At 30.3% G+C, this 19,048-nt stretch overlaps 1 protein-coding gene across 1 annotated transcript in view; it reads left to right on the top strand.

Annotated features, from left to right (window-relative positions):
• Nucleotides 1-6,980: 6,980 nt before the first annotated feature.
• The window catches only part of LOC132739753 (substance-K receptor-like), a 50,252-nt gene continuing 38,184 nt past the window's right edge, over nucleotides 6,981-19,048 (top strand). The window contains exon 1 of the mRNA XM_060727540.1: nucleotides 6,981-8,370. Within this exon, the coding sequence (XP_060583523.1) occupies nucleotides 7,567-8,370 (804 nt within the window). The 5' untranslated portion in view covers nucleotides 6,981-7,566. The remainder of the gene's footprint in view (nucleotides 8,371-19,048) is intronic.

The raw sequence follows: 19,048 nt of genomic DNA, 5'->3' as shown, positions 1-19,048 counted from the left end.
CGTTAATTAGATACATTTGTATGACATTTATTGCAAATCTATGATATTTAAGTCATTCATTTAACTACATCATTAATTTAACTGATAAATTGATTAGCAAATCTTCACATTTGAACCACTCATGTTTTATTTTATTTTTACAAAATATGCATTATATACATATTAACATGTACATTACTCAGTATATACGTACATTATATACTTAGTATTCAATAGAAGTTTTCATTCTGAAAATAACCTAAATATAAATCATCATAATAATTGACTACGACGTTGCAATAGTATAATAATAAGGAAACAACCACAATTATATAACATTGCCAGGATTGTTGTCTAGCATATAACATAGACAAATTCTTAATTTATTGAACTGTAAAAACTATTGCATGGTCAAAAGTTCAATCTAAAATTTGCATACGCATCATTAAATATTTGAGTCTTGCTGTCATTATAGTCAGTTTAAATAAATAAATAAATAAATAAATAAATAAATGAATGAATAAATAAATACAAAATTTACATACAAATCAACCGTAAAAATACATGTTTAGATGCCATGCCTTTACTGAAGCAACCTCTGCGAATGAATTTATTTACTTAAAAGCATAACCCTAACATAGGTACCATAAGTTGAGTCATATATCTATATTTTTGTCATAATAACTAAGTATATAAAAGTAAAGATAGTTAAAAATGGACAACACAATGTAAAGAAATCTACTGGATCGACCAAAAAGGGATTGATTTATTAGATGTATACAAGGAAATATTGTTTTATAATGAAAAGGGTTTATTGCTATCGAAAAAATACTCTGACTCTCAACTTATTAATAAGACAACTAATACAGTAACTTAAATTATATGTGCAAGACATTTAGGAAAAAAAAAACAAAAAAAAAACAAAAAAAAAAAAACAGCATTCTAACAAAATAACACTGTATCACATTGCGCGTCTATAAAAACCATTTGAACAATGATAGTTATAAAACATTTACATTGTTTTTCTCCAAACCATACGCAGTCTAATGGACTGTCAGAAATACACTGATTAAATGTTTGGCAGTGATCAAATTAGCGATTTGCTGGTAATATGGTTATTATTATAGTATATTATTGTTGTTTATACTGATATCCTATAGTTTACGAAGCGATTGAGTAATTGTTACTGGATAACTTCCCGTGCCAGCGTACAGACGTCGGGAATGTGAACTGAAGTAAAACAATTGATATATGATATAACTTTTGATAACCGAGATCGCATTGATACACTATTGCGAAACACACTTTGTTATCTTTAAATTTTCTCACACTTATCTTCAATTAATTTTAACCGGAATGTCATTAGAGGTTTTTAATATTAACCTAACACTTTAAATGTATTTTTCTGAACATCAACAACAACAACAAACAACAACAAACCAGCACATTATTAACGATAAAAATGCATATTCAATAAAAGTAAGAACATATTTCAAATTGAAATGTTATAAAACGTTTATGAAAATACTAAACATGCTTATTATGCAAACTGTTTGGACATCACTGATATTTGCATAGGACGACAGTCGTAATATAAAAGCCTTTTACTTTGATGTTGATGTTTGTACACTCAGCAGAAGTTCCAAACAAACACCATATTGTTTTAAGCTAGTACTGTACAATACGGGAATGTTGTCGTGTGCAGATGTGAAGAAAGTATATTGGTCACTGATTATCGACATTTAAGTTACACTATATTTGATGGACGATTAGAAATTTGACCGAATGTTTCTTAATGGCAAGAAATATGATTATAGAGATTACACCATTAGGACAAACATCTGGCTAGTTAAGAGTTTATAGCCTTTGTCATATCCACCATTTCATACACGATAGGAATGAAAACATTTAACATTTAAACTTTAGTTATCTTGGACTTAATGTAAAGTGATTGTTGATAGACATCGAGTAAATTTAATTTAGTTGAAAGTTCAAAACGTTACTTTGATTATTTTATACGTTGTTAAGATTGTTATAAGAGCGCGTTTCTTAGAATATACAATGATTGGTTTCGATACGGTTTTGTAATATGAATTATTTAACAGTCAATTATAGCTGTAATTGATGAACAACACGAGCGTAATACATTTGTAATAAATGTGATACAACCTCTGCTGTTATCCTGCAATAATTCTTTGTTATGCAATACCGTTAAATAGATTTAAGAAATCGACTATGAAATATGCTGGACACAATTTTGGCATTTTGGCACTGACTTGCACTCTGTCTGTGCATCTTTATTATTTCAATTCCTATAGAAAAAATTAAGACATTTTATTAAATTACTTCTAAAATATCAAATGTGTAGATAAAAGTTTTGCGTCACAAATTTGAAGAGTGTAGTCCTTGTTAAGAAATGCAAAGAAGCATTCAATAAGATTCAATTACTATATAGGTAAAAAATGGTGCTACATACAACAAAGAAATTTGAAAGTAAACAGCTTGATAAAATATCAAATACAGCAGATTGATAAGTCAGACAAATTGATAGATTTCTAATCTGCCGTTTTAACTAAAAAGATTTTACAACAAACTTGACAATGTGCTCTTTCGTAAACAATTATGTTGTGTCGAAATTCTTACTGTATCCACTAGTTTGATAATTAGAATAAGACAGGTTATGGATCTATGTATAAGCGGAGAGGACACCCCAGCAGTTTTATACATGTATATAAAACAGTTCATGCAGGTGCTGTCTGCTAAGAATAACAGGATCGCAATGAAAACAGACGTTGGAGGCACTAAACAAGATGTTCTGGAAACTTTGTTCTAAAATGCAAATTGGAGAGGAAGTTAAAACATATGTAGGAAATGATATTTGATAAATGTACTTTAAATTATCTTCTGTGTTATTCATGTTTTATTAGATATATACAAATGCTGTAATTATTTATATTGCGAATACATTGAACTTTTCATCTAATAAGCTCTTGACAGAATATCTGCTTTAAATTTGATTTAATCACACATGCAAACATACCTTTAATTTGATAGAATGCAATTATCAGTGGCGCCACAATGCTGTAAGTTTCAAGATTAAACATATAAGATACAAATTATATTTAATTATAATGGTTTAAGATTGATTTCTTGTGGTAAATGATCTAATGATGGAAATAGAATATAGCAATAAGCTAAAATTACGTTCTAAGGAATTTTCGTCTTCGTTGAAACCAGTATACGAGCAAATAGACTGAACATTATTAAGAGGATTATAATCTTTATCCTATAAAATTGCAATGTCTTCAAGCCCGTTTCTGGGAATCTCAAATTATTGATACATTCTTTTGACATTTAGAAGTAAATATCACTTGTTTGGATCAAATCGATAAATCGACGGAAACCATACCCTTGCACTTTCATGAATGTACTTCTACAGTCATATAGTATTTGTATTTATTTGGTTTGTGTATAATTGAGAAATGAATTAAAAAAAGACGGTACTGATAAGAGCAAACTACCGTCCACGCCCCCTAGTTTTATTTCTATAAAGGCGTATACGGCGTCTCTCGTTCTTTATCTGGTCTTAAAACGCTGTATATACTGTACATATGTATGTATATATCCCAAATAATTCGTAAATCGTAAAAGTAATAAATTAAACCGAAAGAAAATCAAACAAAAATCGGTTTATTACAATTGTTTCTTTGATTGTCAGCAACATTTAATCGTTGTTTCCTTGAGCAAGAAACTTTTCATTCATTGCGATTCGAAGAAAGTATTATCGAATTTGTCTTTTAGGTTATAGGTTCCTACACAAATGGACGTAAATAAACTCTGAAGAACAAACTAAAAAGTTAGTAACTAACTAAGATTGTACATCAGTGTACCTTAATAATATGTTAAAACATCTTAAAAAGAAGATAATGTTTATAGCAAACCAGTTAATACACGTATTATGAAAAAGGAAAACCAGAAAAGTTCTAATTATTTACATCAGTCATATCTTAAAGATATTTCTCATTAAAAATCATGAAAATAAGTTTAAAAGTGTCTTTTCTCAAAAGTATGTTGAGGGTTTTATTCTTATTCATAACGTTCATAATATTCAGTATCACATAATTTCGGTAAAAAACATCTAACATGCTTATTATACTAATATCTAAACCTTATACATGTAATACACATGTTTGTCATTTTTAAAGAACTTCAAGGAAAAAATTAATTATTTCTGAGGCATAATTTGCCTTCAACACATTTAGATATTCAAATATCTTATTTTAGCTCTTATATGCCATTTGTTATACATATCCAAAAAAAAAGAGGAACAAACGCCTTACCAATTAGCAGTTAAACATAATACTCCCTTTGATCTTCATAGTTTAAGTTGCTACGAGTGTTGTTATGCTATTTAAAATTGTGCTTCTAATATAAACTGCTAGCAGGAACAGATAACACACTAAACATCTTCAACTTTTATTTCAGAAAATATATTTACAATACCGTAACAGGAAACTAGATATGGTGATATTTTCCCCGGGAAATAATGCTGTCAAAATGTTTATATACGACTATGATAAAACATGTTTGATTAATCGACAGAGTAAATTGTTTCGCTGACAATCAAGTTATGAATATTTCGTCTAGAGATAACATCTGTAATCTGTCTAGTTGCAAATAAAACATGTCAAATTGTAGAGCTTAAAGCTACGGACTTGATAAAACAATAGATATTAGCTATGAGAATCAGAATCACATTAATGGTTTAATTTTTGATTCGTCACCCGTAATGATTGTTTTCCCTCTCTGTTTGAACGGCTTAAAGTAAAGTAAGTGATTTATAACTGACCACACGCCTGTGTTTGCATGATAAAGTGTCCAAGTAATCGGATTAACAGATAAACATATTTTAGATTGCCTGATTAATGGTGATGTATACTAGATTTGTTCTTCCTTAAACTGAATTTAGTTGTTGCTCTACTACTTTTTCGTCAAATAAAGTCTAAATGACAACCTTAATTGCCATAAAATGTCCTCCATAGAATTTTTTAATCACTCATTTATACGCCGAGTATATCCAGACAAACACTACACGTGCTGAGAAATAGTAGTTAACGACCACGTCAACTAGACGTCTTAAACGAGCTGTTAAAATCTTTTTATTTTATTTTCACATTAGCGTCTACATATAACTTATTTCAGAGACCAGTTATTTGGTATCTATAATGCATAAAACATGTATATTTATTTTCTTATATTCTTGAACGAAAATTCTTAAAGCGACCAGTTTATCAATCTTGATTTAGAACAGAACGTTTGCTCCTTGTTTTCTGGTACGGCTGTATCAAAATGAGGCTTCAATGCATGTTATTTTTGTCCTGCTGTATTAATTGTAGAATATATAACACTCTTCAGATGAACAAATCAGCTTAAAGGATAATCAATTCATTATGTTACCCTACATTGACACAGACACATTGGAAAAAGAGATTGATTAAATATTTATTTTTATATTGTCACAGGCGGGCAATTAAAATGTACTTAAAATAGTTCATACTTGTTGACCGAAAAATTACAGAAAGATAAATGTTTGTTTACTAAAACATGTGTCAGTCAGCTTTTATTGTTAACATGAATTTTTGTAACTCGACTTCTATTTTTTATGTTATTTCATCGAGCAGTGAATCATCTTTGTATTTCATTAAGACGCAACGTAATAGCAAATTGTCTTATGTTATGATGAACATTTATTAAAAATTTAAAACAGTTGAAGTCTTTGTTTTTCAAATAACTACATAACATGTACATTCTATGTACTGAAAAGCATATGGTAAAACATTGCCTTTAAGAATGAATAATAGCCCCGAACCGCTTGCTGTCCAACGCACAATTATGTTCCACAATAATTGAAAGAACCTGTCGTACAAAAATTTGATGTTTTGACAATATTTAGAGAATATTATGACATAAGACTGACTGTGAATAATGCCTTATTACCACTATCGGTTCGGATTAATTTATAAAAGAATTGTTAAAAGAAATATCTAAAAAGCCACCTACAGCTTCTTTTTAGTTTCACAAGCAAAACTCAAATCAAACATAATGATTTCTTTTTATTCACATTATCAACTCTTGGTAAACCAAAACAACAAGGCACGTCATTAGCCTTTTAACAATACGCTATTATCTGGTAAAGTGATATAAAATATTTACATTGTTCTCGCCAAACCATACGTAGTCTAATGGACTGACAGAGAAACATAGACTAAGTGGTGGGCGAGCCGTCATAATGTTCGTGATTTGCGATAACGGTTAAATGTTTTCTCCGTTATGAAGGTTACAAGGCGCTTTACATTTAAACAAAAAGTGACTTCATGTCTAATTTTATTTTCCAAAACTGTTTTTTTTATTAATCTTAATTGAATGATTATATTTTCTTTAACGTAGATATAAGTTTTGACCCTTAATACTTAAAAAGTAAATGGACATTCAAAATGACAAAAATCTTCATTTTAGCGTTTAATTTTGATTTTTAATGCAAGATAATAAAGTGTTGTTTTTTTTCCTGAAAATGTATATCAGTTGCCAATGATATAATGATATGATGATAGTGATTTTATATTACGTTTGTTTTTAAAAAAGCCAAGCAGTTATATTTTTTTTATAAAACCTGTTAACTTGTTACAAGCATTATATCAGTCATTAAAGGTAATTAATTATCTTTATGTTCTTTATAGACATTTGTTTTAAACCTTTAGAATATATAGATAAACTTGCACCTGATACAATTATACAAAGTCGGATTGGACTCAAAATAAATTTAGATTTTGATATAAACGAATTGAAAAGATAGATGTGCTCTTACATATAAGCTGACTTGAATAACAGTATATTGTATATTATTCTTTAATCTTAAAGAGAATAAAGAAAATCTTATGGAGATAACTATCCGTTTTCTCCTACCCAATATCATAGTAAACTGTGCGAGATGTTAAGAAGGAATTAAGGGAATGCAATAAGTAGAGAGAAAATTGGAATAAAAGCATTCGTTACAAGTAATAAGGAATATCTCTACAGAGTTTTATCTCCAATACCAAATTGTACTGCGGCGTCAAATGTAGGATTTCTTCGGACCATTTGATAGCTTGTAATTGGTTAATTCATTGTGTCTATTATATATGTTAGAGGGGACTAAATGGAATAATTGATAACAGGAATTAACGACACATAAAGTGAATAAATAACAGAGGAACTCTTTAGATATGTAAAGATGTCAAATATGTTTACATTTTGTTAGGCTTTCTACTACATTAGAATACCACAGATATATGTGAGCTCAGTATCTTTTAATTTATATTTTGTTATCGAAATCAATCGTAACTTTACATTGTTAGTTAAAGTCTTATTTCAAAAATTGTTATTATATCATTGTACAAAATATTAAGTTGAAGTTGAAACACGAAACTATTTCGTTTAATAAATTTTGTCTTCACACAATACGAAATTTATTTCCTTATGGGATTCAATTTTTTATAAGAAGCGAAAATCATCAATAAAGACCAAAGACCTCGATGAGAAAATATATTTATGATGTGCACTGAAGGGGATATTAATTGTTCAGAAAGTGTCAACATATCTTTGAAGAATTTTGGATTTGTAAACATTACACCAAGTGGATCAAATATCACTGTAAATTCGGAGTTTGAAAATAATTCATACGGTGAAAATAATGGGCCGTTGTCTGAAGAATCTGAAATTGGGCTCATCGTTCTTTTCACGTTAACTACACTGTTCTCAATTGTGGGCAATGGTTTTGTTATTATTGTGTTCGCTCGTGGACGACGTTCAAGAACAGACCTCCGTCCTTTTTTGATAAATCTTGCTATAAGTGATTTAATAATGGCATTGTTTTGCATGCCTTTTACTTTCATTTATACGATGATGGGTACATGGATATTTTCAGAGCCAATGTGTACAATAGTACTATTTGTTCAACTGTTTTCCGTCTCAGGTAGTGTGTTTACAAATATGGCAATTGGAATAGACAGGTTTATGGCTGTCATGTTTCCATTACGGTCCCGTTTAACAAAACAAAGAGCAAAATATGTGATAGTTGTAATTTGGACATGCAGTATAGCTCTTTCATCCGTACAGTTTAAAGTCGCTCGATCTAATGATTATGGTTATGGGGTCATTTCATGCCAGGAACAATGGGAGAATATAAATGATAGGAAAACGTATACAGTTTTTCTTTTTGTGATTACCTATTTAATTCCATTGCTTATCTTGTCAATAACTTATTCAATTGTTGGAATATTACTATGGAAACGGATATCTCCTGGAAACCGGGACCATGCTCGTGACATGCAGCAACTTCGATCTAAACGTAAGGTAAGCCTCTTAACCCAATAAATATGGTAATTAAATACACATAACCTTCCAAGACGGATTGTAGTAGATCTATTATCTACATTTAGTTAGCCCAGTGTCTTGATAAGTAAGCACTGAATTAATACTATAAGAAGCGACCACAATTCATGAATAGTTAATATGTATTCTTCTACAGCATGGATAACCGTAATTGATGTTAACAACATTTCTTATGTTTATATAATAAACTATTTTTGTTGTATAATTACATTTGCTTTGCTATGTACTATTAAAATCATTTCTAAAAGATAGACGCTACTAATTTACACAAAAATACTTATTACAGCAAAATAGTCGTATATAACATTTAAATGATCCTTTTTATATTAACCTATTTTTATGTGAAAGAAATGCATATTAAAAAATACATATTAAATATTAAGTACAACGTTGGAAAATATGTTAAGTTGAAAATTTAAATTGTATTCATATTATTAAGTTATAAAAAGTAACTCGAAATCAGTATTATGTATGGACGGAGAGAGTCAAACATGAAATGTTTAATTTAATGAATCTGATCAAAGGTTCCGTCCTATTCTACATAGTTTCTAAATTCCATTAGGTACTAAACTTAGGCCGTAAACTCTCATAACAAAGTAAACATACATCGTTAGTATGTTGGCACATACAAGTCATAGTTTCCATGAGGTTTTATTACATTCCATGTTCTACGAAGCCTGAACAAGATCTACACAAATAAATGATATACCTTCCTATTAGTTTGACGATATTGTAAATGTGTATCATTTTATAATACACATTGACATGTGTATAGTATTAAATGAAGCAATATCCGATTTATATCTTACCTAATAAACAGGCATTCTAATGATCGATAGCCGTATGGGTTCAAACCCCGCCAGGGGCAAGTCGTTGTTTCCTTCAGCAAGGAACTTTGCACTCATTGCTCAGTAGTGGTTGGCTCCAGGAACAGATTCGAAAGTGTGTCTATTAGTTTATAGCTTCCTTCACAATCAGACAAAAAATTATATAAACCAAAGGATTTACTTATAATAGCAAGTATGTATTTAACATATATGCGATAAATCTTTATTCGAATTTGCTTATTGAATATTTCTCAGGTGACAAAATATTGCACATAAATAAAGGCACGAAACACATAAAAAATCCGCATTTTGTAATATTGAAAAGACTTTCTCTTTAAAACACACTGTAAATGATAAGAATTCTCTAAAATATATACTATGCCCAAATTTTATATAAGAAAATATTGGTAATTACTTTACAGTCTCTTTACAAATATGAAATAAGCATGTTTTGAATTCACATAAAAAGATATGTTTTAAATTCTACGCACTATAGGTGGTTACAATATGAATAAAGAGTGTCATTAAAATAAACTGGCTTTTGTTTTTTTTTAAAGAAACGAACAACTTTATTTGACCTGTAATAGGGAACGCAGCTTCCCATAGGTAGCTTATTCGTAGTTTCATTCAAATTAGACATATTCAGTAAGAAGTACAACGATTTCGATTAAAGTTTTTTACTTCAGGATGAGCATAGAATATCTTTAAAAATATAGAAATTTATCATTATGTTACCTTTTTTGAACACTGTCTTGACTAAGATCAACATGTATTGATTTAAGTGATATTATGATAATTTTTAAAAGCACTTTTAATCCACCAACCTAGAGTTTTTGTTTCAGTTGTTTTCATAAATAATAGAAATTCATTCTGCCTTCTAGATTGCATATATCTATCGTATGATAATGTTACAGTATATTGAAATTTTCAAGTATTCTGCAATACGGTTAACATTAATAAAATATTTAAAAGGATATATTATATGATACATACAGATAAATAGCATTTAAAGTAATATACATGCATATTGTGTGTTCAGTTGTACTAAAAAGAGAAGAAAAAAAAAAACATATTGTGTAGTTATACAATTGACATAATGATAGTTGACTTGTATGAAAGACAGATAATAAAAAGTATTTCATCAAAATTTGTTTTGACAACAAAATTTTATAGTTGACAACAAATAAAAACATTGGGTTTTGTAAATACAAGAAATGAAGTATCGGTATTTCAATTTATAAAATAGCATTATTCATGTGCAGCACTTCTTTTACTCATTATAACAATAGGAAGTACTTAAACAAATCAAAATGTACAACTGTCAGCAAACGGATATTGATATGGTTGATGTCTGATAGCTGCACCTGTAAACAAGCCTTTATTTCCTCTTTCCTCTAAAGATAACACCAGTCTTGTCAACAACCGTTATATCAGAACTATTTTATTGCTAAAGCAAGCTTTAGATGTAAACAGTAAGTGCACGAGCTTGTAATTGAATTTTTCTTTCGTTAGGAAACGTGAATGGAATTTATACACTTGTGTATGGTTAGGTTTAAATAACTCTAGACATAGGATATCCCTTAAGGGCATTAGAAATACAAGCAAATAGTTTGTAATCGCAGATTTAGTTTCAGTGATTTTGAAGTCAGCTCATAAAAGATATTGGAACTTGAAATATCTCCAACAATCACTTTCACTGGTTTAATCGGTATTCAATCCTGAAACACTTTAAGTAATGGAATCAACTTCATCTTAAATTTCGGAGTAAGACTTACAATGCCCCTCCATGCTTTATTTAAAGTACAAGCAGGCATTTGAGTAGAACAACTGTTCTTCAGTGACCTCTAGCTAAATTACTTCCTCACGGAAAAGTGTGATCCCTTGGAGAAGCATAAATCCTAACAAAATTACATGAAAAATTGCAGACTCGGTTTGATTGAGTCTGTACATGAGGAGTAATGAAACAGTGCAAAATCCCTCACGCCCCCTATCACCTGCTTGAGCGGTACTCAATTCTCACACTTAATAGTGTACACGTCGCCTTTGTGATAATGTAGGTTGTCACAGAGATGATACGTATATTATATTATTTACCTCGCTCTCACGAGATAATATCTCATTCACAATGATTATGCATTTTTCATTCACTTTTTTATTTAGATTTTTTTTTCGATGTATTTTTTTATATTTTAAATTTTGAAACTGGTACCCCATTGCAACTATGTATATGTCAGTGTTTTTTTTTAGTCAGCATTTAAAATAAATGTGTTTGGTGCTGCGCAATTGTTTCGGTGGATTTCTTTTATATTTTAAGAAGAGTTAATGAATTTAATGCTGTCTTAACAAATACTTACCTACTAGTGGTTGAAATTAAACATATGATGCACTAAATTGTGTGGGTTTAAAAAATGTACCAAAGAATTTGGAAAATGAAACAATTTTATTGGATAAAATAACACATGAAGCCCTAAATTCCTAGCTTTTGTATATTTTTTGTCTCTGTTACCTTGTTTAATTGAATTTAATGTTGCAAGTTAAATATGCACATGTCAGTCCCTGGATTATTAAAGGTTGTGCCCTTTCAATCGTCTCTCATGAACATTATAATTAAACAGATCTGAGCATTTTATTACAGCATTAACACACGCACATACTCAATTTATCTACATAAAACAGTAAAAAGATAATTGCAGCAATAAAATGAACTACTTAACGCATTATATTATGTAATAAAACAGAGAAACAGCGTTTAATTGAATGTTCCAAACTGGCAGATGGAAAACCCACAAACAAATATAGACCGCAAATATTAAAAGAAAAGATCATTGACAATTATCCTTAATTTTCTTAAAATTTGAGAATACGAATCTGTATAATTTTGATTGACGCAGGAATGTATCCCTGGTAAATAAATCATGAGACTTCATTGAACGCCGCCTATCATTATTGATCTTGTTTATCACATTTTAGATAAATAAATATATATATATGTATGATCTTTATAAATGGTTATGTATATAACCAATGAATGTTGCCCTCCGTAGACACCGTTTTTATAAGTTCAACGATCAAGTGTAATCGCCGGTTTATTTTTAATATCAAATACGTTTTATGCGACAACATATATGCATACGTAAAGTTTACATACCTTTGACTCTAACCCCGCAATAATTATGTTTTTATACTTCTGAAAAACAGATCAACGCAATTGGCAATGAAACATACTAGACACAATTTCTGGCAATGCTAAAAATGTCTATGTATAATAAGTGTAATACAGGTCATGTCAAAGGTATCTAGGTATTTAGATATTTTATAGTAGTAGTTATATAATTCTTATAGCACTGAAATGAGTTTAGAACGTAAATAACAAATTTTATAAAAAAAAATCTATATCGCTTCGCGAAAGATTGTTTGAAGGGGAAAAAGCAAGAAAATAGTTTATTTCGGTAATCTGTTCATAAACAGTATCTTGTTTCATATAATTATTATGAAATCATTATTTATTTTACTGGTTATTGCATAAATTAAAAAATCGGTTTTGTTTCTACATTTGAAAATGTTAAAACTATAGGTTCAACTCGAAACTGTTTATTTGAAAAGCACTGAAATGTACGAGTATACATGTACTGCATTTTGTAATGAAAAAGAAACACGAATAAAACATTCCTGTAGAATGCAGCAAATCACAGTTGTTTAATTATAGCAATTAGCAAAGAAATTAAATAACATCCCTCATCCTTAATCGCATGCAGGTGTTTTGACAACCCTGCTTTTAAATCTTTAAAATGGTAGCCTGTTTAAACATGTTATTTATTGCATGTTTCCGACATTTAATATTATTACTCCTCACTTTTTTCGTAATGTTAATTTCCCATAGGGCTCTGGGAGTTATTCTTACTGTTAATGCAAGTGTACCACGTGACTAAGAATTTTGTACTGTTACGTCGGTAACAGTACTTTTTATTTCACAGTATGAAATCTGGTCACGTGATCTATTTTCTAAATAAAACGAAACAAAATGGCGGCCATTTTTTTTCTTTCGATGCATTTTTATTTTCGACGTTCACCACGATAGGACATGACCAGAGAAACTATGAGACCCATAAAATTTAGTTGTTTGCACCCTGGAGTGCTTTTCTCTATAAAATATCTTTTTGTTGAATTGTCAAAAGTAAACATCCGTTTTCAACGGAAGTAATTGCAATGCGAATAATTCTATGTCAAACTGGAACATGCAGACGATTAAGCATGCAAGAAAGGATTATTTAACAATTTTAAACAGTGAAACGTTACAGATATAGGACATCATTGTTATTTTGTCAAAAACCATGCGAAGAATATTCTAGATACAGAAGGATCAGATTATACAGATCAAAACCGTATAAATGGGTTAGTATTTTGCTTAAAGAATAAAAGAAAAAGAAAACTTCTCAAGTAGGCCTTAAGTACACTTAAGCCTTAAAAGGTAAGGAAAGTGTAGTGTTTGTTACTCTTGGTTTATTTTTGTTACAGTTAGATTTAGTTGACAATTTCAGATCATCACAGTATTTTTGCTCGGGGTAATAAAATAGATAACACATGGGTTTGTGAGTAACAGTAAAAATATCACCCGTAGTGAAAATACTGTTAACCTCGGCTACACCTCGGGAAACAGTATTTTCCTCCGATGATATTTTACTGTTACCCACAAACCCATGTGTTATTTATATACTAATGTCGGATACTGTTATATTGAAAAGTAAACACAAACAACAACAAAATGTAATTCTAGTTTTGTTTGAACATATTTAGAACAAACAACTTGTTAGAAGTCACAACTGTTTCTTTGACATGGTGTTCCAAAAATATAATTGAATATTGAAAATTAAAACTGTTGAAAAAAAGATTATCAAGGTTTTGACACATGACTTCTTTTGAAAATGACTATAAACCTATCTGATAGTCAGTCAATAGTAGTAGAATTAAAAATCTAATAAACTTAGCAGGAAAGGATGTTTAGTTTGTTAAAACTAAAAACAACTAATTATCGTTTATTTTTACATGTATATGTGATAGAAATAAGTACATACATTTGTAAGGATATGACACAGATCACTAATTAACTAGGTAAAAGTATCTATAAAACACTTGGATAACGCTCCTTATTTACAAATAAAATGATTTCCTTAAGTATACCAATGAGCACTGGGTGTCGTCTGCGTTTGAAAACAGAATAAATTAAACAAAAACATTTTATAAACTGTTTTGGTTGTACGAAAAGTGGTCTGTTAAAAAGTTCTACAGAATCTGTAACAAATTATTTTATTCAATAACATTTTCAAATTCTGTATGTATAATGTATTACAAAATGAAACGATATTTATGGCATGAATCTAAAGAAATACATTATTTTTTCGACAAAGCAATTAATGACAAAATTTGTTCCTCGTTATTATTATTTCTTGGAAAAAAGAACCACAAAGCTTAATAAAGTGATAAGGAATATTGGTTTTACATGAAGTTCCTGTGATTAAAATAGTTCTGCCAGCGATAAACAGTATTAAACATCCGGAACATCGTGTTTGTTTATGTTTTAACAGCACGCATGCATTCGTTGATAATGTTACAATTAATCTCATAACATAATGATTGTACTATAGTATTTCCCTCTAAATTTGAACAGATTTCAGCATTGTCTGTATCCACAGTATCTCTCTTTCAAAGGTCCTTTGCTCATAAGGGAACATTGAACACCGCGTGGACAAGTGTAAATGAAAACTTATATCTAAATAATTTTGATCTCGCCCATGCACTCGAAATTCGTATATACAGATTTAAGTTATCGCCTTACTCTATACACGCCTACTAAACGGTGGCTCTTTCACATTTTGGTGATCTGTTTAAATGAGAGCCATCTACGCAAAGAAAGGCAGGACGGACCACATACGATGCAAAAACACAATGTCAATAAGCTGAATTGTGGGAAGTGTGAGAAAATTTTTGATTATGAACGCAACTCAAAACGACACCTCCAAAGATGCGGAAAAAGTATAAAGAAGAACCACACATGGAAGTATTGTATCAAACAGTTCGGTAGTCCAGAGGCATTTTTTCCATATGTGATCCAAAGAGAAGATTGGGACAATGATATATGCACGATTAAGTGGGCCAGCATCTACTTTACGGTAGGGAAATCACTCAAAATGTGTCTCCTCGTAAAAGAAAACCCACGAGGTGATATTTGGTAAAAGTTCTAGCAACGTCATTTCAGGGTATTTCTTGTCGAAACTGCACCCAGCATGATGAGAAAAAAGTTCTACGTGGCATGATATTCTTCGATTTTTGAAAACAAACATGATCGTTTTAATTTACTAAAATTTCTTATCTTTTTCAGCCTTGTTTTCATCGAGGGCTCTGAAACGGAAGTGTCGATGGCTCTCATTTAAACAGATCACCAAAATGTGAAAGAGCCACCGTTTAGTAGGCGTGCTATAAAAAAACGTCCAGAGAGGTTATGTAGACACGGACCTTTAACGGGTCACCCGGAGATCAATTGTATACCATATCTAATCGTTAGATCCCGGTATAATGAATCGACAGAATAAGTTTGAATTGAAGAGCTCTCAGTATCGAAGTATCACCTATTATATTATTATGCAGTCGAGATCGAGCCAAACAAGAAACACTCTATGTGTAACGTCCTCTATTATTATAATTTTTCTAAAGTTTAAAAATGATCAATTACCAGTACCGTAGAAAAACAATAGATACTTTTTTTCGCGGACCTAATTTGTATGAAATTGGGATTCTGTTCCGCTTAAAAGTAAATGCAAGTTCTTCTTGATCTTATTCCTTATATTATTCGTGTTATTTGAAGTGTTGCATCATGTATCGCAACTAAAATGTAACCTATTTTAGATCCTGCTTTGTAAATACATCATGAAACGACCCGAGCCCCTCATTTACATTTTAGAAACATGTAACGTGCTTCTCCCATTCATCTTCAAATAGAGAGTATCTCCGGCAATGGCTTCGAAAAACAAACAACACAGATTTGCCGTAGAGAAATCAAAAGAGAGAAACATTCTGAAAAATCTCGAGACATTCTTTAGTTTAAAAATGGTTTATTCATCCTCATTTTCTTGGCAAAAGTTTATTTCAATTTAGGTTTGGAAGACTATAATGAAATATCGCTTTTAATCAAAATCTTGAAATTATCAGCACATTATCAATGAAATATAAGCATAATGTGGCAAATATTTGCCAAGCAAAGCGGAAAAAGCTTATAAATGAAAGAGTAAAATTACTTGATATTTCTCTTTCATCATTTTGGATTGAGTTTTGCTAAGCAAAATAAGGAAAATCTTTTCTCTAACATTAATTACTAAACTATGCAGAAATTGAACTTAACATGTTCAGCTTTTACTTTACTTAAGAATGATGCAAATGTCGGTTGCAGTGGTGATTGCAATGTTAGCAGCTGTCGAGAAAATTAAAATGTTGTTTATAGACATTTATACAATTAAAATTGAATTTTTAATGGCTTTATTGCAATCATATCTTTAATAATGGTTGATAATGCAAAATAAAATTTAATGGGTTTGTGTCTAAAGTACTTCCTTACAAAAACAAAACTATTTGTTTCCTGACTATGGTTGATACTGTGTTTTAAGCAAAATTCACATTTAGCACAAGTCACAAGATAATTCGTTCCAAGCATATGAACAGTCGTAATATGATATAAAACTCCTTAAAAACAATTTGTTTCCACAAGGAGTGTTTAATTATCATTTTTTGAATCAATCTTTATATGTATCAGTATTTTCTTATTACAAACGTATCAACTAAATTGTTAATCAAATCACGATGTTGCTTAAAAACATAAAAACTAATTAAAATAGTTTTTGTTTCACAATTACGTGTCAGTTGGAGATTATGTATTAGATAAGATATATAACATGTACACATATATAATACAGTAAATATTACATGTTTAAATTATATTTTCTTAGAAAAAATAAAAATGAGGAGGAAACGGCCTAATAAAGTGATATGGTATATTGGTTGTACATGAATTTCCTGTGATTGAAATAGTTCTGCCAGTGATAAAAAAAAAGAAAACAGTCTGAATGACACGTCAATAATTTTAACTTGCCTAACATTTGAAAATATAAAATTACCAATGCCGTGGAAAACAATAGATACTTTCTTTCGGCGGAGAAAAATATAATTATCATGTTATTTAAAGTTTTGTATCATGCATCGCAATTTAAGTTTAACCCGCTTTATATCCTGCTTTGTAAAATAATCATGAAACGACCCCGAGAACATCATTTACATTTTAGAAACATGACACTTGTCTCTCACGTTCATATTCAAATGAAGGGCACCTTCGGCAATGGTTACGAAAAATAAACAACGACAAACAACAAGAATAATCCTGACATTTTTACTTTAAGTTAACAAAACTAGTTAATTCTTAATGAGATCAGCTGGAATCTAGAATGCACCATATTTGCACTACATAAACATGAACAGCTCTATGCTATGAAATACTCGTACCACGAAACGCTATTAATTAATATAAAAATAATAGCAACACCGATATTAAAACATTTTAACCATTATCAGTTTCCCTTAAAAGTGTATGGAGTTTCCGACTGACATGTGTTGGAAGTCTTCAACATGTTAACTTTAGGGCGGGTTATGCCTAAGGCCTATGTAGTCCTTATGTTTATAAAACATTTCATACAAGTAAAATCTAATCTTAAAAATTTGAAGAACTGGGCATTGATTTAATCATACCATTTCTTCAAATGCAAAATAAAATTAAATGAGTTTGTGCCTGAAGTAGCCTTAAAAATAATTCGTTTTCTGACTCGCTGATAATGTGTTTTAAGTAAATTTACATAAAGCACAAAAAATTCTGGTAACAAAGTGATCCCTCGGAAGCATTAATCACAACAAAATTACAAGAGAATTGCAGAATCGGTTTGATTGAGTCTGTACATGAGGGATAATTAATACGTGTAACATCCCTCACGCCCCGTAGCACCGGCTTGAGCGGTACTCAATTCTCAACACTTAATCGTGCTGGCATCAATGATCCCGAAGGACCAGAAAATATAACAACACTGAAGTGAAGTACGGGGCAACTTTTTACAGCTGCCACACAGCACTTTAATCTTTTAATTTGAAGAACTGGGCATTGATTTAATCATACCATTTCTTCAAATGCAAAATAAAATTAAATGAGTTTGTGCCTGAAGTAAGCCTTAAAAATAATTCGTTTTCTGACTCGCTGATAATGTGTTTTCAGTAAATTTACATAAAGCATAAGCCATATTAAAATAATTAGATCCCAGCATTTGAAAAGTCGGAGTATCGACGTGACCGACTGGTTAACGCGTCGGACAAGTAATCAAGGATAGCTGGCCTAGTGGGTTCAAACCCCGTCAGAGTCAATTCGTTGTGTTCGTGAGCAAGAAACTAATACCTATTACTTAGTACTGGTTGATACCATGAACAGACTTGAGAGTGTTTCAATACGCTTATAGCTTCCAACACAATCGAACCAAAATAAATTAGTATAAACAAACAGTCGTTATATGACCAAAAGCTCTGAAAACGTATAGGTCATAGTTGCCACACATCAAAGTATGGTAAAGCATTTTTTGTATCAATCTTCATATGTATCATCATTTTCTTTGGACAAACATATCAGCTTAAATGTTAATCAATTCACGATGTTGCTTGTTGTGGACAAATAAATTAATGTTGCAAAACGTTTTCAATTAAAAACTACTTAAAAATAGTTCTTGTTTTACAAT

Source organism: Ruditapes philippinarum, unplaced genomic scaffold, assembly GCF_026571515.1.
Source record: "Ruditapes philippinarum isolate M1 unplaced genomic scaffold, ASM2657151v2 ctg1252_1_1_1_1, whole genome shotgun sequence".
NCBI lineage: Eukaryota > Metazoa > Mollusca > Bivalvia > Venerida > Veneridae > Ruditapes > Ruditapes philippinarum.
The sequence above is the reverse complement of the archived record's forward strand: the minus strand, read 5'-3'. Positions and strand labels throughout refer to the sequence as shown.